At 43.5% G+C, this 24,139-nt stretch overlaps 1 protein-coding gene across 1 annotated transcript in view; it reads left to right on the top strand.

Annotated features, from left to right (window-relative positions):
- Window positions 1-285: 285 nt before the first annotated feature.
- arid1ab (AT-rich interactive domain 1Ab) overlaps window positions 286-24,139 on the top strand; it is a gene marked incomplete at its 5' end in the record, with an annotated part of 50,685 nt that continues 26,831 nt past the window's right edge. Inside the window, 3 exons of the mRNA XM_079232176.1 lie at window positions 286-1,185; window positions 19,000-19,275; window positions 22,820-23,542. Of these exons, the coding sequence (XP_079088302.1) occupies window positions 286-1,185; window positions 19,000-19,275; window positions 22,820-23,542 (1,899 nt within the window). The remainder of the gene's footprint in view (window positions 1,186-18,999; window positions 19,276-22,819; window positions 23,543-24,139) is intronic.

The following is a 24,139-nucleotide window of genomic DNA, read 5'->3' as shown; positions in this document are numbered from 1 at the left end:
TCACTTGTGTCGGCGAAAATTCATTTCCCTGGCTCTGTATTTATATATTTTTTCTTTCACGAAACTTTCCCCTCTCTGTTTTTGAGTTTAAACGGAGTCGCGGTGGATTACCGGATACCGGTCCGGGCGGAGGGCAAAGGGGGGAATGAACCGGGACAGCGGGTACGTTGTTACAAGTATAATTGTATTTATATTCAATGGTTATTCGGAGTTTGATTGTGAGTGAGTCGCCGTGCTGAGAGCGAGGTAGAGAACGAGTGGGGGAGAGAGAGAGAGAGGGATATCATGGCCGCTCAGGTCGCTAGCGTCGCCACTCTCAACACTAGCCCGCCATCCGAACTCAAAAAGCCGGATCGGGACCCGCAGGAGGAGTCGGTACCGGGAGAGAAACAGCATGAAAATAAGGAACCGGGACCTGACGGCGGATCTCCCGGCCAGAAGGAGCTGCAGGACGGGACCGATGCTTCAAATGCTGGGGGAGGAGGGGATCCTGACATGAAGAACGGCAACGGGAATTTGCCGAGGGTAAATAATAATAGCAGTAATCAGAATGATTCAGGCGGGCCCGAGGGGAATAACCATCCCGGAATGGGACACCACCACCCGGGCCCCTTTCCTCCACCTCCTTACGGTTACAACCAGCACTACAGCCGGGCCCCTTTTCATCAACATGGCGGACAACAAAGCCCTGGCATGGCAGCTGCATCGGGGCCGGGCATGATGGACTCGTACCCCCCTAATTCACACGAACACGGCTACCCCAACCACTATAACAACTACAGCCCTTTCCAGAACAGGACTTCTTATCAGGGCCAAGGATACGGGGCCATGAATTCCCCGCGTAACAACCAGCCTCCGGCGGCTGGGGGGCAGCCAGGCAAGCAGCAGCCAGCAGGAGGAACCACTGCTATGGCTGCCTCTTACAATAATCAGAGGTATAACGTGGGAACCCAACAACCTACGTCCACGCCAACTTTAAATCAGCTTTTGACATCCCCTAGCTCCGCGAGGAGCTACCCGAATTACCCCCAAGGAGACTATAACAATCAGGAAGGGGCCAGCAAGGGGCCAGGAGACATGGGCAGCAGTCAGTATGGTGGGGTCCATCCGGGTTGGCAACAAAGGGCCCACCATCAGCCTCCCATGAGCCCGGGAAACACTGGACAACCTCCCAACAGAAATCAGGTAAACTCCACTTACTGCACCGTCACAGCTCGACTGAGTTAAAGTCACCAAATAGCTCAGAAAAAGCACAGCAGAGTTGCATATTGCATTGGACCAGCCATTGTCTATGTAGCAAGAGCTCTAAAATGGCTGCCTCTCTCTTTCTCCCAATACCACCCCCCTGCAACAGTGTTTAGGCAGAGAAAGAAGCCACATATTCTGCTAGAAACAACTTCCCCGAGTTGTTGGTGTTTGTGTGTGTGTCCCCGCTGGGTACAGGGCAAGAGTTTGACTAAGTAGAGCAGGAGTTTGTCAGGAGAAAGTGTGCGTGTGTGTGTGTGTGCGTGGAGAGGGAGATAAGGCGATACGTCTTCGCAGTGCTTCTTCAGCCTCATTGTAGCTTTTAAGTGCTGTGTAACCTGTTTTATTTCTGTGCGAATCCGCGGCGAAATAGCGCCTTTTTTTTTGGTGTTGTGCTCCGATTCAGTGCTATCAAAGTTGTGTCAATAGCTGTCAAGGAGCAACACAAAAAAAAGAGATGCAAATGAACCCCGCGATAGCCGTTAAGTAGCATTTGCATAATCATTAAGAAGAAGGAAAAATACCCCTCTTTTCGGTTAAAAAAGAGCCGCTGCACGGTGTCTCACAGTCCGCCGAGTGGCAACAAATGCATCCGCTGTAAAGTGTTTACTCGGATCAAAGTGCGATTGTGGCCGCGATTGATTCATCTCGACGGAGGTTTTTTTTTTTTTTTTTTTCCTTCATTCATTTCGGGGCTCGGTTCGGCTCCGGTCGGCCGTTTCCCTCGCGGCTCTGCTCGCATGTGCCGGCTTGTAAACACGGCCCCGCTGGTTTGGAGTTGGCAAAGTGCAGATTGCCTTTGCTTTGGGATTTGAATTATGGAGGTAAAAATCCTGCTGTCAGAGCCAGGAGACAGTTGGTCTTAGGTTGACATGCGAGCCGAGATCTGATTGGCTCCCCCATCCCTCGGCTCTCGGCCATTTATAATTGCATCTAATGGAGGGCTGCAGAAAAAGAAAAAACAGCCCCCCTTCTGCCCGGTTATGTGTTCCTCCACCGTGTATTTTCTTCATTTTTTTTTTTAAAAAGGAGAAAAAAGATGTATTCTTATAATATCATAATTTTTCTGTGTGTGCATAAATGCATCTGGATGTTCTCCCATATCAACAGGAGTATACACCAGAAACCACAGTATTTATTTCACAATATTAACTGGCTGGTTGTATCTATTTAAAGCATTTTGAGAACACATTTTGTTCAGTTCCACCCACTGCAGTAATTTGCATGATGACTGTACTCATGAAGCTCCACCATTGTTTTGATATGTTTGAGTCTCACTCGTAGACTGAATCACATCTCTACTGTCATTTTTAGCTGCTGACCTCAGACACGCTCAAGTTTTTTCTTATCCCCCCCCCTTCTCTTTGCTGTTGGGTACACTGTGTGCACGGCTCGTTCAAGTTGGCTGACTCTGGTACAGCAGATAGAGTAGGTGTGGCCATGGAGCCTCGTTGTACAACTGTGTTCTCCACTGTTTCCAGATCAGGAGTTGAGGAGACTCGCACGCTCCAATGTCTTGTGGCCATGTGAGAGGGTTTGACTGGCTACAGTTGTGTTTACAAGCAACCAAGGTGTCAGCAGAGTGTCACTGCATTTTTCTTTTCTTTTTTTTGCCAGGTTACATTAGCTTAATTTGCTTCCACATGCTGAGAGCGTTACCATGTCAACAGTGCTCACCTACATTTCTCTCGCTCGCGCTCTCTCTCTCTCTCTCTGATAAACAGCCACATGCGTGGTGTTTTTGCGCTCCATTTAAGTCATTGCCTATGTCATGTGTCATAGGCAACATATGTTGAGTGTGCAGCGCTACCTTTTTCAGGAAAAAGGACTATTTTAAGATGGATAGATACGACTATGTTAAGAGTCACGCCGCTGTACACGGCATTGTCCCAAGTAAGATATTCCTTTATTAGTCCCTCTCGCTGTGGTATGCAAAACATATTTGTATTCACTTGTCTTAATGACACATTTTGCATGTATTCTCTCAAAATAGGAAAATGATGTTTTGGCATTGCATGTTCCCGCAATTTTGGCAAATGTTGTGCGAGGCATCTACTAGTCAAAGATGATCAAACTATCATAACAAAGATTGTGCTTAGACATGGGACGATATGAAAACTTCATGTCACAATTATCATGGCCAAAAAACAGCTATTACAATGTCACTAAACCGTACGGACATCACTTAACCTTACGTTTGACACAACTATTTGTTATTGCATAACAGGACATGTTTTTCTTTTGCTAATATCCTTTTTAGTGAATAATCATAAAGCCCCCTGCATAAATATAGGATACTTGTATTTATAAATAGTATTATTGTCTCCGACTGCTCTTTTTGTTACATGCCAACTTCTGTATTTTTTATTTCTCCACCGTGTTTGTGAGCTACTCAGCTTTTTCAAGTAAACCCGTGCCGATACTCGCGGTTATCCCGATTATGGAAATTCACCGCAATCGACCCATTCTGAGTTTTATTTATCCCAATCCAAAGTAAAATTCTATATAGGCATGCTGTGCGTGTTAATTATATTGTTTTTTTCCTGCAATATGGTAGACGTACATCACTTTGCTACTTTAATTCCAGCAAAAGGGAGGTCGTCAGGGACAGAATGTTTATCTAGAGAAGTGACGCCACCACGTGTTGCTTTAAACTTTAAGGCGCAGGCGTTGATTGCTGCTTCACAACAAGGTACACTTGGGTAAGGAAGCTGCACAACACGTTCTATATGCCAGCAAAAGGATTAGGTTCAACATGTTTTCAACTAAATGTTCAGATATTCTGCGACTTGACGTCAGCGGCTGTAAACATCAGGATCGTATTCAACAACAAGGATGATGAGCGATTTGAAAAAAAAGAGAAGAAACATTTCCCGGATAGGAAATGTCATGTCTGGTTCTGTACTGCTGCTCAATGCTGCTTTGAAAGTTTTTTTCTATAAATTGGTCACCTCCTGTCTGCAGAGAAGTGTCCATACTCTCCTTACATTTAGGTACATTGGGTACATTGACAGCATCTTGGTTGGTGCAGGTGAAGCACTTTGCTCAGATGAAGCTCCTTTTAGGCCATCAACACAGGCACATTTTCTTTTACAGTCAACCTTTACAAATCTATTTTCATGCTGTGAAGTGGATTTGTTTTTACATCACTTCAGTCAATATTACCTATGATGCACTTCTTTGAAACCACAGTTTTTTGTGACACTCCTGAGATGACCACACGTCTGGGCAATATATCTGTATTATATTCATATTGTGATACGAGACTAGATATTGTCTTAGAGTATAAATATTGTACTGCGGCATACGTGTTGTCTTTCCCGGCTGCATTACAATGATGTCATTTTCAGACTGTTCTAACTGTTATATTATTTACCTTCACCCACTTAGTCATTATATCCACAATACTGATGATTATTCATAAAATATCTAAAATATTTATTGAAACAACCAATGGTCAACCCTAAAATATCGTCGCAATATCGACATTGAGGCATTTGTTAAAAGTTATTGTGATATTTAATTTTCTCCATTATTGCACAGTGCGACACACAGGGGTTATGGTCTTATTTATTATTACTAATTACTTATTTTAATGATATATTTCATTTATTTAATACATTTGAGTTAATAAATGCTAATTTGTTATGTCTCATTAGAATCAGTGTTTCTAAGTTGCACATATAATGTTACATTTGTTTCATTTCTTAACTCTGAGCTTAGGATGTGGACCAACATTCATCTCATTGAAAAAATTGCATAAGCACTGTGCAGTCAAATAATCATTTTTTTCTAAATTGTGAACAAAACAATAGCGGACATATTTCTTTAGTATTTCAGATGTCAAATTAGCGTCTGACGTGACATTTCCTGTCTTTGCTGGAACGTCTAAACGTTGTAGAGTAGCATGCAAATAACTGCTGTCCCGTTTCCTGACTTTATGGGTATAATGCTCGCTGGACGTGACAGATTGTTAATGACAGCCCGGTATTCCCATTTAAAGCACACATGCATAAGTTAAGGCGGAAACAGTGTTAGCGTAGTTTGTAGTAGGCTTTGTCTCCTTTAAGCCATACACTCGTATAGCAAAAAACGTCTCAACAATAACACTTTTGCATAACTAGATTGCCATGCAGTCTACTCGTTGCGCAAGTAGAAGACGAGTGCATGGGAAGGTAATTGGGCATTTTGGTTGTTAAGCACACTTAAAGGTAGAAAGAACTGTATTTGTGCAGAAGGCAAAAGGGCAGTGTCGAAATCTCATCAGTGTCACTGAATCAGGATGAATTTGAAATGCCTCTAAACCGGGGCTTTTGCAGGAGTTTAGTCTTGTGTCAGCGGTGCAGGTCCAGAGAACACATTACTTTAAATGGATATGATCCCGGGCTTGGTACCTGGACGACGGGACCTCTCATACACACATGGACAGATGGATGAAGTGAAAAGTTTCCACACGGTTTGTCTTGTGTGTTTGATGTTTGACTGACAGCGTTGGCGAGATTTTCACAGACAACCCTCTGCAGAAGCGCTGCCTATGATTAAGGGCTGCTGGCTATATTTTAGCAGAGTTTATTAAATGCTTCAACTCGCCAGTCATTAACAGCGGCGCGATTGGCCTTTTTAATTGGTGGAAATATCGCCGGTAATGATTCGATGGATGGTTTTGATAGAGCCGTTCACCTGCCTGGGGCCACCTGCTGAAGATGAATTAACGTGTTAATTGAGTGGTGGGCGAGGGGTAATATTACGGGGTTTTATTATACCTCGCACACAAACAAATCCTCTGACGTGGACCGTGGTGGGGTTGTTTTGGATGGTATAACGCCAGGTGTTTCCTCCGCCGAGCACATGGGAGTGAGCCATTAGGGATGCCCCCTCGGCTCTGCAAAGCTGACTTCCCAAATTGAGTTTGAATTCAATCATAATCGAAGACACTTTGGAAACATTTCTTTGAGAAAGTCCCACAGTTGAAAACATAATGGAAAAACCCCAAACCCAGGGTGTTAAAGTGGCTGCCGCTAATAGACGCACAGCTCCGCTGCTGATGTACAAGGGAAGCCCCGCTGCAAATTGGAAAGTAGCGCATAAATAAACTGTTTCAGGAGGGCTTCACTGTGTCAAAAAACTGTGGAGTAATGAAGATGGAATATGTTTAACTGAGCAAACACCTTGCCTGTCTCCGCATTGTTATTCAAAAGTAAAACTAATTGGAGCATTAAACAGACTACTGTGCTCCTATTTAACACACTAAAGCGTCGCTAACTTTGTCGTTTGAGGATGTACTGGACATTTTATTTGAGATCTCACAATTTAAATTTCTTAAAGCCCAACATAAAGTCTTTAAATGCCTTGGTCTGCCAAGACATAATACTCCGAATAATACTCCAAAGAAGTGTCATTTTAAAAATTAACAAATGATTGATTGATTTTTTTTTTTTTTTTTAACAATACATTAACCGAGTAATCATTTCAGCCGTCTGCACAGCTTCTGGTTTTAGCTTCTCAAATATGTAGATTTTATGCTTTTCCATGCCACATATGATGATAATGAAATGATAAATGAATCGGCAACTGTTAGTTCGGTAATAGATTGATGCTTAACTAATTCATTGTTGAGTTATGTGAAAGCATGCATGCTAAATACTTCCTGGTTTCAGTTCATCCAATGTGAGGACTTGCTGTTTCAGTTTTATATCAAACTGTGGCGATGAGCCCTTTTTTCAATATTGTTTTGTCATTTCATAGATTAAACAATCGGGAAAATAATCTGCAGAGCAGGCCTAATCAATAATGAATGCAATCATACATTGCAGCCTTGGTGGTTATTGATACGCAACAACTTCCAGCTATCGTTTCTCTGTTCGGTGGGTTGGTGGCGCGCAGAAGAGGAAGCCCGACCGTTCAAAAAGGAAGTTCACTCTCAGCTCTTTAGTCTGCACTGCTGAGTAATGATTCTCCACAGGCCACATGGACAGCATGCTGCCTCCCGGCAAGTGTGTGTGTGTGTGCGTGCGTGCGTGCGTGCGTGCGTGCGTGCGTGCGTGCGTGCGTGCGTGCGTGTGTGTGTGTGTGTGTGTGTGTGTGTGAGACTGGATTGTGTGTGTGTTTGTGTATGAGGGAGAAACGGTGTCAGTGATACCCGGGGGAGGGGGGGTTGGGTGTTTTTGTGAATGATCTTCGTCTGCCCCTGACAGCTGTGTGTATTTGTGTATAAAGTGCAGCAGTTACTTGGTAGTCGTTGCGTGTGTGTGTGTGTGTGTGTGTGTGTGTGTGTGTGTGTGTGTGTGTGTGTTTGCCGCTGCCTCAAAAGCCCCCCTGACCTGCTCTTACTCCACGTGTCACCAGCCATCCGTCTTTCTTTTATAACGTCGCCCCTTTTCATCCCGCTGACGGCCACAGACAGCGACTACGTTTACATGCACACTAATATTCCACTATTGTTCCTAATTAGATAAGGGTCACGCAAACCGCACTGTGCATTTTGGAAAGTAATGTCTTACTGAGGCATTATTCAGAGTGTACCATTTTTTTCCCCTGACTAAAACGTGAGATATGCCAAAGTCATTACAGTTTTCGGAGCATTCTTTGGACATGTGTACAGTATTTAAAATATGCGTCTCAATTGAGGTTTTTCCCACAGTTGGAAAAAGAAAGGAAATTTAAGTTTAGGATGTGCGTCGCAGGGACATTTTACATTAATCGGAGTATGCACTTCTGAATGTAAACGGGAATATTGGTGGAATATTCCTTCTTTTTTTTATTAGCCATGTAACAGCTTGACTGTTGTGTTTTTTTGGAATATGTAGAAATAACGGAATATTTCTGTGCACGTCAGCGTTGCATTTTCCAACCCAAGACTTAACTGCTTTTCCCTCTGTAGCATCATTCATGAGACCCCTTAATTATTCCTATTAATTTGTCACAGAACACATCAGAAGAAAATGACTGAGCAAGAAGCTGGCTGCCATGCAAATGCTGATCAATTTGACCGAGTGCCTCAGGGTTTTATTGACTTCCACAAACTATAGCAAGTTACTGTATTCAGACAATATTTGGTTTGGGGGAAATATTTGGTTTAATGACTGAAATAGTTGATTTACATCCCTGGCGGTGACAATTGCGTATCGGAATAATTGTAAGCCCAGTGTTACACATTGAGAGAAAATACACAGAGAAAAACAAGTTCCTCGGTGGACAAATGTCAAACTTGGGCTGTTGCGTCAGGGCACGCTGGTATGTAAAGGTAATTCATTTCTTTTGACATTTACCTTCTAAAATGCTCCAGATTAGCATAGTAATATCCTTCTCCGAGCCTGTGTGGGACTACAGACTTCATTTACATGACGTATGGTGTGTGTGTTTTTATAGAATAAAGTGGTTAACCTTTAAATTGGTGCAGTTGCTGATAGTACAGGGTAGAGAATGATGCTTCCTCCCAGCTCCCATACAGCTCTCACCTTTGCTCTCTGCGGGGCACACACACACATACACACACACAAGAGTTGAGTTATGGAACTCAATTATGAGGTCTGTTGTGGATTGTGTCCTCTAGTCACAAACTTGCTTTGTCTAATGTGGTTTTCACCATTTCAGCCTTTTTTATTTTATTTTTATTTTTAAAGGCTAATCAAACCAAAGCTGTGGAGTGCATTTAGGGAAGGCATGGGCTGGTTTAAAAAAAAAGATGTCATATTAGCAAAGCAATGGTGGCTCAATACTCAAATCTTGAATTCAGTGTTAGTTTCAAGATCTTTCCACGAGCAGAATAGGAAAACAGTAATTAGGGCAGAAATGGTTAATATATTTATGGATTCATTGATTAACAGTAAATAAATGTTGATGTGTAAGTTGTTTTGGGATGTATTAATGCTAATCCCAACGCTTTCCAACGCAAGTGTATATCAATGTGAACTGAATCCTGCCTTTAGTAATATGCTGATCAGTTGATTGACAGAAAAGTAATTGGCAACTATTTTGGTAATTGCTCAATTGTTTGTCTTTTTTTTTTAGTTTAATTTTTTAACAAAAATGCCAAATATTCACTGGTTCCAGCTTCACAAATTGGAATATTTTCTGTTGGTCTTCAATGATAAAAACTAAATATCATTGGGTTTTGGACTGTTTGATGAAGAACAAAACAAACTACTTCAATGTGTCCATTTTGTTTTTTGGAGATTATTTAATAATAATATTTAATATATAAATCATAGACCGATCTATAAAATGACAAATTGATGGAAGGATGAATCAATGATGAAAATAATCTGTTACGGCCCGAGACTTGTTCAATCAACAGAAAATCAATGTGTAACGATATTCTTAACTTCGTAAGCAAAAATGTCCCCCAAGACGCCAACGGTCAAACAAGACGTTGGAACTTTTCACTCTACTGTAATAGGTTATTGACCAAGCAACCAATCAAGAAAATAAAAGGTACGTTAATCAATAAGGAATTTAATTCTTAATTGTGACCCAAATTTAATTTGGGTTTTGGACTCTTTATTAGATCAAACTTGTTAGGGGCACTTTTTTAAAACTATTTTCCCAGACATTAAAATCACAAAGGTTGACAATTGATTAGTTGACTTCACCTAAAAAAATAATTACAAAACCATTCGACTAGTTGGAAAATGTTCAGTCCAAAATGAACTTTTCAGCTCTTTCGATAAACGTATACGTGCCAGTGCTTATTTTTAACTGGCCTGAATAATTAATGCTAATTTTTCATAGATTTAGGCCACTGTTTACACAAGTATAAACGCCACCTCTCTCTGTGCTACAGTGTACCAGGTTAGCAGCCTGATTGATACCATTGTGTGGTTTTGATTTGGTCGGCACATGAAAACAAAAAAAACAAAAGAAAGCTACAGCGAATAGGCCGTTTAGTGCTATTGTTTATGGCTTGTGTGACAGGTGACTATTTTATCCACCAAAGACGAATTTGAACAGTGTTCGCCGCCTGTCTGACGCTCACTTTCTCTCTCGTCGAGATACTTGAAAGTGTGGCGGTAGAAAAAGCAACGTGGTCCTCTTCTCAACCTGAAGAAAGAGTGCAAATAAAAATAAACAAACCCAACGATCTGTTCCTCATTTGTCTTGTTTGTCTGTTTTGGAAATTAAAAGACTGCGCCACCGTGATGCGCACATTTATTATTCCATTTAAATGACTAGTCTGTGATTCAGATTATGAGCAAGCATGTTTTCCCTCTGGCTGTGTGTGTGTGTGTGTGTGTGTGTGTGTGTGTGTGTGTGTGTGTGTGTGCGTGTGTGTGTGCGTGCGCGCAGAGCAGTGTGTCTGACGTCAGTGTTAGCGTTTTGACTCTGACCATGAGGCAGGCAGTGACCCAGCCAGGTCCTTAAGTGGCTTCGCCTCATTCAGCAGCCAGGGTATTTTTGGCATAGTAGTGAGTGACACACTTATCGTAATGGGTCGTCCAGGGTGCCAATGGTCAGCCTGAATAAGCATCCTCCGAGCCTCGGCAACGCGATGTAACGGATCGCCGTATTGCCTCGGAAGCTGACGGGAGAGTCGCTGCCCGCTAACACATCAAGTGGCTTATCGCCGAGCGGAGGCCGCTTTTTCCTCCCGCGAGCGGCGGGCCCCGGCGAAGCGCTCGTGTAACCTGAGCGGCACTGCCGCTCCTGCACTGTACTAACATTGTGGCCTTTAACCAGCCACGTGCTGTTTATTATGGGATGGCAGTCGACCGTAACTGTAAACACTCTTTGCGAAAGGTAATGCGTTTCAACAATTAGCTGTGGAGCATCACAGTGGAAATGGATATTCAGTATACAGTTGAGTTGAAGAATTGGTACGCGACTTACGATGAAAAGAGGTCAAATACAGAAACCGGTCATTCATTCATGTTTTAATATGATAGCTTAGTTTTGTTGCTAATACTGAAACAATACTTCTTCTTTTTTTTAATACATTAATTAAGACAACTCCCCTTTTTTCCGTTCCCATTCCATAAGAAAATCAAAGCACTTAAACATGAAATAGGTTCTGACAAACAGGAACTTTTCCTTCTACCAAATAGTCTCAAATGAGCAACATTTTGATACTATTTAGATTTTTACTATCGGTACCTAAAATGTTCTTCTACAAAAAGGTTTTCCACCCTCTAAAATTGTGATTATTTCTCGTTCAATTGTGAACATATTTCGCCTTCTTAACAAACGGGGGAGAAGATAAACCCTTCCAGTCTGCAGGTGATTATACGTCACTCTTGAGTTTACCATTATTCCTTCTGCTTAACGAGGAACATCTGGTTAGTCTTCTACCGCTTCCCACCACAATGTGTGCTCTTACCCACTGGCACCGCTCTCAGCCCCTACCTGAGCTCCAAACACCCCATCTCACTCCTGGGAATCAGCCACTGTCACCTGGAAATATAAGTTTGGCCTGACAGGTTGACAGCCGGCAGCCAGGGCGGATGTTCACTCTCTTGTACCGCCAACCTGAACATCACACTGACAGGTCAGGCAGCAGCAGACGGCCCTCTTTTTTATCTTCTTTTTTTCTTCTTTATATCGGGCAATAACTGGACGGTCTCAGGCAAGTTTCTCTGATTTACCCAACAGGAGATTCTTCTTCTTCTTCTTCACAAAACACACTGGGCTTGTCAGTACAGTCCTGGAATCCAGTTGACACCTTGCAGCTGTGTTGTTATTCATCAGTAAACGTTTATTCATCAGTAAACGTTCACTCTCCTGCTAATCGCCACCGTCAAATGGGTAACGAATCAACTCAGGGAAATCTTTTTTTGTGTGTGGAGTTTTTAAGTAAATTACACATACTGATCTAAAATGCAATTTATCGTTTTTTGTTTTTATCTTGCAATGTTGCGTTACTGCATGTCCTTTCAGAAATGAATGCCCAATACAATATAGCTGTTTCTTTAACTTTTTTTGTGATTGGGATTCACTGAAACTGATATTGGGCCAATACTGTATCCAGGGAAATTGGGACGATCTATTCATTCAATTCTATGACTGTGTGTGTGTGTGTGTGTGTGTGTGTGTGTGTGTGTGTGTGTGTGTGTGCGCTACGTCAGGCTGCATAGTGGAGGGAGCCAACAACAAACAGAGAGAGAGATAGACACAGCGGTCAAAATCCCAAACTGCCGAGGTCAAGATATTCTGACATTTGGCCTCCTGGCACGGGTCAAATTTGTACACAGTGTGAGCATGAAAGTTCATTCCTCACCTTGGAAACGGTAGTTGGACACAGAGATTGTTTTCTTTAAGGGGAAACTTTCACTGCATCTCTCAATATTCCTCAGAGGATTGAGTTTGCTCCAGTTTATTATTATTTTTGTCAAACTACACTGCTTTTCAACTGAATCAAAAGTTTTTTGTCGACGCTGGTGTCTGTTTCTGCTTGGATGATTGCTGGAATGTCAGTGAAAAAGGAAAGCTATAAAAATAATCCACTTGTCCTTAAAGATTTTCTACAATACCTCTGCCATCAATTTACTCTAACCAGATCTTTGGAGCATGACAACTGCTTGTTGTTGGGAACAAGGTGCTCAGAAAATGCAAAAGACCATTTCGGCAGCATTGTTTTCCATCTTTAAATCATGCAGATGCAGAGTAGTGTTTTTCTTTTTTGTTGCTTCTGTTGTTCTTATTAGCCTCGTTTTTTCTCCCTCGTCTCTCAAGAGATGTGAAAAACGATTTTGTCATCCAAGTGTGCGAGTTCCCATCTCCCGCTCCTCCCTAAACATCTTTTGAGTTCTTTGGAACAGCTGGGGGAACATCTGGGTGAGTAGGGTGTAGTTTCCTCTGCTCGGTGTGGATGATCGCACCAGCAGGCGAAGGACCCCCCCCCCCCCCCTTCTTGCTTTTATCCAGAGTCATGCAGCGGTCGGCTAAAAGTCGTAGCTTCTCCGATTGATGCAGTGGGAAGACAGATTTATTGCTTAATTGAGAATATGGCTGTTTCCTCCCCATAGCGTATTGGGTTCTTGTTTACTCAAGCTCAGATCTCTTGTCCTGTACTCTAGTTCAGATCTTTCCCCAAATACACCAGTTGGCCACTTCTAGCTGGATACTAGAGCGTTCTTAAGAACCACATTTGATAAAGTAGTCTATGGATCGTTTTAATGCTACGAACAGTAAGAGTACCTGCTGGGATTCCACTGTGTGTTTTGCCCTCGGTGCATTTTGATGTGGTGGTTATTCATCAAGAAGGGAAATGCTCACTCAATGTGCAATATGAACAAAATTAATTGCTAAAGTAATAGGAATTGGTCATTAGTTAAGACGAAGTCGGTAAAGGCGGCATGTCAGGGCTGAAATATAAAATTCACGGGTGGCATTCAATACTTTTTGCACACAGTTCCCTTAAGTGCTGGTAAGAAATCAATACTAGTGCTGCTATGGTACCTAAGTTCTGGTATCAAAACAATACTGTTTTAATGGTGTCTAAACGGAAATGATGATTTAGATTTTTAAATTCTGTTCCCACCTAACAGCCATGCAGGAAGCCCTGGTAATCAAATGCAATCGAAAAGATTGCAAAGTCAGGAACCATCTGATCAAAGAATAAGTAAAGAAGACCACCAAAACAGAAAATTAGCATTCTGACAAAGTAATCGATAAAGTTGTTTTTAAAGCAAAAATATAGCATGTTAGAGAGAATTTAGTCGGCCATTTCCTGTCTTAAAGTTTTGGATTGTTCAGATCTCACGAGACCATAAAAGTGAATACGGCTGGTTTTCTCTAAAGATCATTTTTAAGTCACTCTACTTTTTAAGTCTTGAAGACGTGCAGACATGTGAGCAGGACTCTTCGCACAGCTGGGAAAACCTCAGCGGAGAAAGTGGCCGAGGAACACCGCCGCTTGTCCGTATCTCACCCCTTGAGTTGACACTGGCGGTTAAGTATAGGACATCCTGTGCCTCTCTTACATGTGATGTGTGCGACTCCGCCACCATGCGAGGGCGGCCTCCGTCGGCGTGTGTTAGCGCGGGTGTGTTGTGTGTCAAAGGGCTTTAACGCAGAACAATGGTGTGTGCGCCGAGGCCATGTGGCCGTGTGGCGGATTAAATTAGCAGCAGTTGTTTATCGTCCGTCCCCCCCAGTCCATCTGCTTCGCTCGGCCCCGTATACTCTAGTTCTGCTCTCAGGCACTGCTCCAGACACCACCCTCCCCAGCCCCTTTACAAATCCCTATCCCCATGTCACACACGCACATGCACACGCACACAAACGCAGTTTTGAATAAGTGCAATATCCACCAGCAGCCCAGTCATGACACAATATACTCAGTTCAACCTCTTCTGCCAAGAGTGCTCTGGCTTTCCTCTATGCAGATTAGCCATGTGCTAATTGTGGTTATTTATTTATTTTTATGGAGACGAGGGAGGAGGAAAAAAAAAGGGAGGGGAAGAGTTTCCTCCAGAAATTGATTAGATGACAGAGCAGAAAAAAAGAGAGTGAGGTGAGTTGCCAACCAGTGTGCATATCTGAGACGACGTCGTTTTCTCTGGAAAGTTTGTTATAAGTCTGTTTTAAGCTCTGACTGAGTCGACATGTCGGAAACAATTTGGCCTTTTTAGTAAAAAAAAAAATCTTGATTTTAATTAATGGTTGGTCCCTGAATTGATTCTCCGAAAGGTTTTTAATGGAAGTGGATGTGTGGCCCTATCCTCAGTTTATTGGGATCTCTAATAATCTTTGCTAAAATCTGTTTCCTAATTAAAATTATTAAGGATTTTAATTTAATTTAATTTGTTCACGAGTGGGGACAGGGAAGATGTTGGCTCAAAACACAGTATTGGATATTTTTCAAAGTGACTGAACTTTCTATCTAATCAGCTTTTCAGCTGAGACTGTTTTCATAAACATGCTTTTTTCACTTTTGAAAAGTTATAACAGGCTGAATTGCTTTGTTTTATTTATCAAACTGACTGGGCATTCTCCAAAAGTCTAATTTAGCTAGATTCATCAACTATTGAGGAAACAAAGTACCATGTTGTTGGGCCTATATTAGTACAACACATTGCATGCTTTGGACTGTGACTCCATACATGTATATGTTGAGATGTCGACATGATTTATTTTTATCATTGGGAAAAACAAGTGAATTGAGTTACATGAAAACTACATGAGATATTTATTTATTTTATTATTAATTGGGTTAAGTTGAACAACACACTCCACTAAATAGCTCACAGCAATGTTAGCTGTACCCAGGGGAAGAGGGAGAGTGATTGTATCTGTATCAGTTTTTTTATTGACCAAGACAAACAAGATCAGTAAGTAACAAAACCTGCAGAGTTATTAATACAAACGATTGATTTACTCTGCCTTTTTATTATAGATTTTGAATCACGGTTTTTAGTTCAATTTGGGATTCTTACGCTGGTTTCTCGCTGCCGACAGTAAAGTTAGCCATTGGTAGCCATAATGCTAACGATATATAAATGGATAGAGCTCTCTTCAACTATGTAATCACCTTAAACCAATATGTTTGTTTGGAAACCCATGCAGTGTGTTGCTGGTGGCTCGCAGGAAAATGGAAAGCGGTGGAAAAAAATACCACTTGGATGTCATTTTTGTTCAACCCTGTACCTGCAATATTAAAAAAAAGTACTACTTTCATAATAGTTACATTGGTTGTGAATAAACTCTTAGCTCAGACTTGTGGAACAACGTGGGGGAATATATTCAGACGTCTAAGGCCTTCACTTCACTCACAGAGGCTTCTGACTTACACAAGATGCTAGAGGTTGTTTGGTATGGTTAAAACACACAGACACACACTCCATAGCCAAAGCTCTCTGGGATCTTGGACGATGTGTAATGGTGTGTCAGATGTGAACAACGTAAGCAATGGAAGGAAAATGCTGGTAAACAGATCAATGAAGGCCCGAGCAGCAGACCTGCCACAGCTATATCCCAGCCTGCAGCACACGGATGTGTTAACATGATCGAATAAGGTCGAGGAGTAAAAGAAAAACCAGAAAAACAAGACCCCTCGTGCAGCTTTATCATCCTGGACTCCTGGACTTATATATGCTCGGCTATTTAGAAAAGAGTTTAGTTAATTAGAATAGCAGTGGCTAAATTCTCCCCCCACCCCAATCTGATCCCCTTGTCCGATGACTACTGTCTCAATCTTTACAGTCGCCCTTAAGGGAGACACGAGAGAGGCAGGACGAGTGGTTTGTTTTTGGGATCGTCAGCACGGATTCTCCACGTGGCTCGGGGAGCTGGAAACCCTGATTGTAGTCTACTTCCAGCCCCCCCCCCCACCCCCCACCCCCCCACCCCCCCCACCCCCCCCACCCCACCCACCCCACCCCACCCCCGCGCTGGACCGACGCCTGAGCTGTCGGGCTTTCTTAATGGAAAAGCGGGTATACAGCTTGGTGAAGAAATATCCTCACCGCTGGCGAAGTATCGACTAAAATTGGCGAGAAAAGGGTTGATTGTTTTATGGCTCGGTCATCGGTGGGAGATTTTTGTCTAAATGAGGAATAGATTTCTACCTTTTTAGTGTTGCTGTTCTGTAGTTTGTTAGCACATTAGTCATTTTTCATGTGGATTGGAGGACGTAAGCGGGTGATTCAGGCCTCGATTGCGCACTTTGCGGATGACACAAGAGGCCCTGTCTAACTGCTTAAGCAGCTCATTAGGAAAGAGCTACAGCGCATCTCTATCCAGTGAGAAGTTTTTATTGGTATTGCCATAGTTGGACAAATACACCTGTTTTTGAAATGGATTGGATGACTGGTGTCTGCTTCACCAGTCCTCTTTAGGCTGGGATGTGTGCGGACACGCATGAAGGCAAGATGTCAGGTGGGGGGTGGGGAGGGAGGGATGGTGTCCTTCCTTGCAGTCTGGGGTTAAAAGTGCATTAGAGGTCACAGGAGAGTGCCCACCGGGGCCTGTTACCTCTCCCCCCCACGGTGCGGTTGGTAATTACCCTAGGGAACGTAGTAACCCCCCCCCCCCACCTCTCGCTTTCCCTCCTTTCCGCCACACACACACACAACATAACACACACACATATACTCTCCTGAACCTGGAGGAGCTCAGGAGAGTGTGGCCTGGGGGAAGCTAGAGGGAAAACCTGGAGTGGAATATGTTATCTTGGATAATGCCGGTTGACCGCCTTGACAGCCTGTTGATCCCTCCCTCCTCCTCCCTCTCCCTCAACACCTACAGTCTCCCTCCAACACACACACGCATATACATATTTTCTCACACACACGCACACAACACTCTCCTGCTGAGCCACCCCCACCTGACCTCGTCTTTCTCATTGCAGCACTGTCATTCATAGAGTGCCAAAGCCTGCTGCTTTATTAAAGCCCAGGAAGAGCAAGTTCTGGCCCAGGTTCAAACAGCAGTGCAGCTGGGACCTGTTACATTTTCGGCAGACTGCCCTCTCCGTCTCGCTGGCTATAAATAGCCCTGGTGGTTGTCTCCCTTAACCAAGGAAAATAGTTTTTTTTGGGAGGGTGGTGGTGGAGGGGAGGGAAGAAAACACACACACACACACACACACACACACACACACACACACACACACACACACACACGGATTAATAACCGTGGGAAGCAATGAAAGCTTTGTGTCTGCTGCCCGAGGTCAGCAGGCCAGGAGGTGTTGCTACTTCAAAGACCCCATTGTCGCGCGCACTTTCAGACGCCGCTGCGGTGGGTTTTGATGGGAACACACAGGCGGCCAGCGGTGTGACGAGTTGATGGCATCACGTTGCGCCACCCACTCCCAGCCCTGGCGTTTAAGTTTTTATCCATTTATTTTTCTAGCAGTTGACCAGGACATTATAGTTCCAACTTTTTTTATTGTGTTTATTTTTTTGTTACACTGGAGGGGTGTTGTGTTTTGGTGGGGGGATTCCACCAGGCTCATCTCTTATGTATACGCACACACACACAGCATTAGACACTTAATGACCTTGGCTACAGCTGTTGACAGGCGAGGCTACCTCATTATGAACCCGCTCTGCTATTCGTTTCCCTCCACGGCTCTCCAGCCAGAAAGTCCGTCTGGCGCAGTAACATTGCCGCGTGGATCTCCCTGAGTCCAAGCCGGGCCAAGGTCAGCCCCCACCACCCTGGCCTCCATCCTGACGGGGCTCCAGCTGAGGGGTGGGCCAGGTCCAGCCACCGCAGACACTTCCACTTCCTTAAGCTTGTTTTCATAGAAACCCTCCCCGACGTCTCCGCCGTAACAGTATCCACCCACTGGCACAATGATCTCCTGGGCAGGGAAACGCTCCTGGCGGATATAGTGGGCTCATTCATTCATTCATGGCCAATTTTTTCCCTTTCTAGTAAGAAAGTAAATCCACTACTGCTTTTTTTTTTTTTCTTTTCTAACCTCCCCCTTCTACTTTTTTGTTCCATATTTGCGTGATTATACTGTGACTGGTTTACGAGACGATGCTTCATTTGTGTTCATTGCTGAGTAATGCCTTTTCAAGAATATCCACTGAAAACTAAAGCTTCCAAAAATAACAATGTCTTTCTCATGTTTTCCTGTCACATCACTGGAGTCTGAAGAGTATCTGTTACATCATTAGAGTTTTTTTCTTTTTATAGCTTGTTGTGTGACTGCGCAGCAATAGACCCACACCATAACAATCAAACCCCAAATCAAACCCAAATTACCTCCTCAAGTCCCTTTTTTTTGTCCAGTTTCAGAGCCAGTCCATCCATCCACTGTTTCAGCTCACTGAAACATTGCAAATTATGTCTGTCTCTGTCCTCCAGCCTCCAAGCCCAATGGACCAGGTCGGGAAGATGCGCGGGCAGTCATATGGAGGAGGACCCAACCCATACTCGCAGCAGCAGCAGCAGCAACAACAACAGCAGCAGCAGCAGCAGCAGCAGCAACAACAGCAGCAAGGGGCTCCCGCAGGGCCCGGACCCCAGCAGGGAGGCTCTTACCCAGGGCAGGTCTACGGACCCACGGGCCCTCAGAGGTATCCTATGGCGATGCAGAACCGAACACCTGGCGCTATGGGCGGCATGCAGTACGGACAGCAGGTCAGTAATGATACATTTCGACGACCGTCCTCGCATTATCATTGTCACCTAGCACAACTTTCTCTTTGACGCTACAGATTGACTTTAAAAGGCCAGATACGTTCTGTGATGGACGACATTTCTGTGTTGTGGAACTTTAAATCACAGCTTAAAGCCTGTTTCTGAGATAAATGGGATGAACTTTTGAAAGCTATTAACCACGTCATTGTTTAGATAAGGAGTTCTTCTTTTGGCTAAATCTGAGAATTTTGCTGACATTTATTGAAAAGATTGTCTGTTGCTTTCCCCATCTTAAAGCGTGGGCAGGTAACTTTAGAGAAAACGGCAAGAGTAAGCTAGATTTTTAAGAATCAACGGATTTAAAAACATTTTTTTATGATAGTCGCCACCCTTTCAGGCTCCCATCTAAATCTACTCCCCACATTTCTTCATTATGAATGTCAACGTATTAAAATAAACAACCTCGCAGCTTGTGGAAGAGTGCTGTGCAGAGTGGGTGCAGGCAGGGAAACCATGCCGATCCTTTTGTTTGAGCCAAATGAAATGATCGGCTTATACGTTTTTTAAATTTATTTATTGATTACATTTTTTTATTGATTGCTTTCAGGATGTAAAAAGTATTTAAACAAAAAAAGGTTTCTAAAATACTTAGAATCAATATTTAAAACCTTTCTAATTGCAGCAAAATAGAGTAAAATGAAAGTTGCAGCATGTGACCAGGGTTATGTCTTGAACCAGAGACATGACCAAGCTTAACAGATGAAGTCAAATCTATCTGACAAATTATCATCATGAGCTTTACAATGACCAAATATTAAGTGTAATGAGAATGTGAAATGATGGTTTGTCCAGCCCCTTCAATAAAAAAAGTACTGTTCAATATTGACAGGGAGGCACTTTTAATAAAAGAAACCACGTGGTGGAGCTGGGTGAGCTGAATAAATGATGGGTTTGCATCACGAGACTCGAGCCTCATTTCTGTTGTTGACAAAAAAAAATCTAAATCAGGTGAAACCCGTAGGCTATAAAAAATAAAAAGACCTCCTGCCTCAGGAGAGGACATTTAACGGGGTCGCTTTGAGTGCCTGTGGTACTTAGTCATGATGCAGGGCATGACTTGAAGTCCAGCCCGCAAGTCCATAAGTATTTTTATATTCCTGTTAGTTGAGGCAGTAGAGTGTTTGTTTGGCCGGTGACTTGCTGCTACAGGAATGGTGGAAATGGTAGCGTACAGTAGATGAAGTGACGTAATTTAGCAAACTCATCGAAAGTTGTGCATGGGGAAGTTTGCAGGCATCCAAAGCCAGAAAGAGTACTCAAGATAAGGATATGTTGGGGTGTAATCTGATTATTCTATTTATTTTTTTAAAGGCTCGTCATGCTTTTAGCTCGAGGAGGAGCCGATAGATGTAGCTGTACTGAAAGCTTTGGTTTGACATTTTGGGAAATGCACTTATTCCTTATTGAGTAAATCAACAGCGCTGTAATCGTTCCGTTGTCTGTCAAAGAATTTGGAGCTACAAGAAGGTTAGCATAGCATTGACTGGAAACGGGGGGAAACTGCTAACCAGGTTCTGTCCAGAATTTTTTCAACGAATGAGCTGCTTGCTGTAGTTTAGTATTTAGCAGACGGGTATGAAAGAGGTATTGATCTTCACATCTTCTCCACAAGAAAGCAAATACGGGTATATCCAGCTTGATTAACTATTCCTTCGCGGCCTCTCTAGTCGAGAGAGCACCATAGATTTATTTAATTTATATATTTTGTGTTATTTATTAATTTCACAGGGACAGTGAACAGCTTCTTAGCTGCACCAGACTATGAGCTAATTACCATCTGCAGTCCCTGAGCAGGAAGCAGAGAACATCTCTGAAAATCTGAAAATGTTTGTATAAAAACACAATAACGAGACGGTACATATTCGTCAAACAGTGGCAAGATTCAGACACCGCAACAATATTTCGCAACATTAAGACGCATTAAGTGTTTGCGGTTACGTGGGATGGGTACGTGATTGTGTTGGTTTCAGTCATGATTTCATCTTGAAAATTTTAATTTAAAATCGGCAAAGCTATAGCACTTTTTCTATCTTGGTACTGAGCACAGTGCACGATGTCCAGCGCCACACATGCAAGTTTTATCTCGTAGTTCCTGCTTGAGAAACTGCATGACAAAAGTATCTTCTTCACTACCAGTAAATTTACATTTAGCATTTCATTGAATTAGGAGCCTGAAAATAGTAAACCCCTTTATATTTTTCGATGGCGTATCAGAGTTTTAACCGATTCTGAATTTAATCGTGACATCAAGAATCGGAATAGAAGCAAACCGTTGGATTTTTTTCAAGATTCCATCAACATGATCCAAAAGTACAAAACAATAAATACAATGTTGCATCTCTCGAAGAGAGCGAGCCATCAATTTTTCACCGTCGGGTTTGTTTTCTCGCTCAAAAGTGAAACTCGTGTGCACGGGCACAGTGGGCAGCGCTTTCTGACAGCGTCGTCCAATTGAAAACAGCAAAACATAGTTTGCCATCGCTACTTACTCTTAGCTATGGATAAGACCCTTGAACTCTCTCAGCCAGGCAGTCCGTCTTAACAGACAAATGCATGCAGGGAATCCCGTCGAGTGAAGCCTTTTCTTCCTCGTTCGCTGTCTGTGGTCTTGTGCCCATTGTGTGGTGTGATTATCTCATACTGGCCTGCCTGGTGTCTGACCGTGGACTCGATAAGTGCCCTGCAGAGAAGAAAACGGCTTTCCCTCCTTTTGTCAGACGGATACAACACGGCCACTTCACGTTGTTTTAAATGTGTGGCAATTCTTCGCTGTCTTGTATTTTCTTTGAATTCTTGAGTAGCTGAGAACAGCCCCCCTCCCCCCCAGCAAAAAAAATAACACGTGGCTTTTCTTTCCCCTCTGTTTTTTTTATTTTTTATTACTGTGTTTCCTCACAAGGTCAGTGCTTTCTCCTTCCATGCTCCTTGAGGGTAATGAAACAAAATCGCTGTATTGAAAGGCTTTCCGCTCGCAGGATCGGGTAGAATATGAAAAGCCTCGTATTGAAGTTCAAGGAGATGAAGTCAAAACTCAATTTTTATTTTCACAGCGGTAATTTGAAGCGATACACGGCAGAACACTTTGACTGATCAGGTTATATAGCGAGGAACACAGTCGCATCTTACAGACCAAACAGTTGTCTCTCTCTTTTAATCAGTGAGTAAGATGAAGAGATGCTCTGATTACTCCGCTGAGAATGAAAGGTAAAAGAAAATCAAAGAAGTTACTTAAGACATTGGGTTATTTATATGTATTTTTACAGGGGTAAAAAGGATCCTGTCAGTATTCCGGTTGTAATTGGTATTCCACAGAGAGGCTCAGGATAATAAACCTCTGGTAAAATCTAAGTAAAAGAAAGGTGTTTATTTTTCGAGGCATATCAACTGTGCTGGGTTATATTTACATATATTCACTCGCATATCTGTTCGCCCCTTTTTCTAAAGGTGAGCTAGTTTTGACCAATCTTTCTGTTTTCACATCTAGATGTCAGCTTATGGACAACAGGGGCCTGGTGGCTACAGCCAGCAGAGCCAGGGCTACTATGGTCAGCACGGCGCCCCCCCTCACCCTGGCCAGCAGCAGCAGCAGCCTCCATACGCTGGTCAACCCCAGGGCAGTTCTGGAGCTCCCTACCCCCAACAGGGCCACCCTGCGCAGCCCTCTGGCCAACACGGGCAGCCTGGAACCCCCTACCAACAATCCCAAGGTCCACACGGTCCTTCTCCAGGTCAGCCCCCCTATAGCCAGCCCCCACAGTCTCAGCCAGGACAGCCTCCCTACGTCCCTCCCCAGCAGCAGCAGCAGCAGCAGCAGCAGCCTCAACAGCAGCAGGGACCGGGTCCCCAAAATCAGCAGGGCCCCCAGGGCCAGCCTGGCTATCAACAACCCCCTGGACCGGGCCAGACGCCACAGCAGCAAACCCCGCAGCAGCAGCAGCAGCCGCAACCGCAGCCACAACCGCAACCGCAGCCGCAGCAGGGACCTCCACAACAGCAACAGCAGCAACAACAACAGCAACAGCAGCAGCAACAACAGCAACAGCAGCAGCAACAACAACAACCAGGAGGTCCATCTCCTCAAGCCCAGCAACCTCCAGGTCACGGCCAGCAGGGTCAGCCGTCACCTTACTCTCAGACACCTCCACTGCAGCAACCACCACAACAGCAGCAGCAGTCACCATATCAGAGGTTCCCGCCTCCTCCACAGGTAATGACACCACACAGAACTTAGTTTTTTTGCACTGTAGCTTTAATGAGATGTGTCGGGGCCCATCTATGTTTCCATTACTGTTTGCAGCAGGAGGTTCCTGAGCTGACACATGCTCTTTATGTTTGCTGCACTTTATCAGTACCGTAAGATGCATCCGTGCCGCCTCTACAATGTCAATGCAAACCGCAAACGGTCTGCAGCTGCTTCACAGTAAACACATTCCCGCCTCTCCTTGTTTCATCATGCCTTTTTTGTTTATATTTGACTTTGTCGTGGAACAGGCAGTTCAACTCATTATGCACCCAGTTGTCCATAGTGTAACCGGTCCACAAAATGATTTGAATATCTAGAAATGCTTGTTAACTGAGTAGTAAGAACAGTAGGATTATACGGGAGAAGAGCTTTGCTGTTTATTTTAGGATGTTGGTGGTAAAACACAAAGATAAAATGAAGATGAAGCCACAAGTGAGCTACTCAGGCAAATAGCTGTAAATTAAGCAAGGACTTCTCCTATTGTGACACAGAAATGCCACACAGGAAGTATTCAAATCACAGTTTCTCATGGCATGACACATTTAACCAGCCCAGTGGAGA

This window comes from Taurulus bubalis (genome assembly GCF_910589615.1).
Source record: "Taurulus bubalis genome assembly, chromosome: 16".
NCBI classification, from domain to species: Eukaryota; Metazoa; Chordata; class Actinopteri; order Perciformes; family Cottidae; genus Taurulus; species Taurulus bubalis.
The sequence above is the reverse complement of the archived record's forward strand: the minus strand, read 5'-3'. Positions and strand labels throughout refer to the sequence as shown.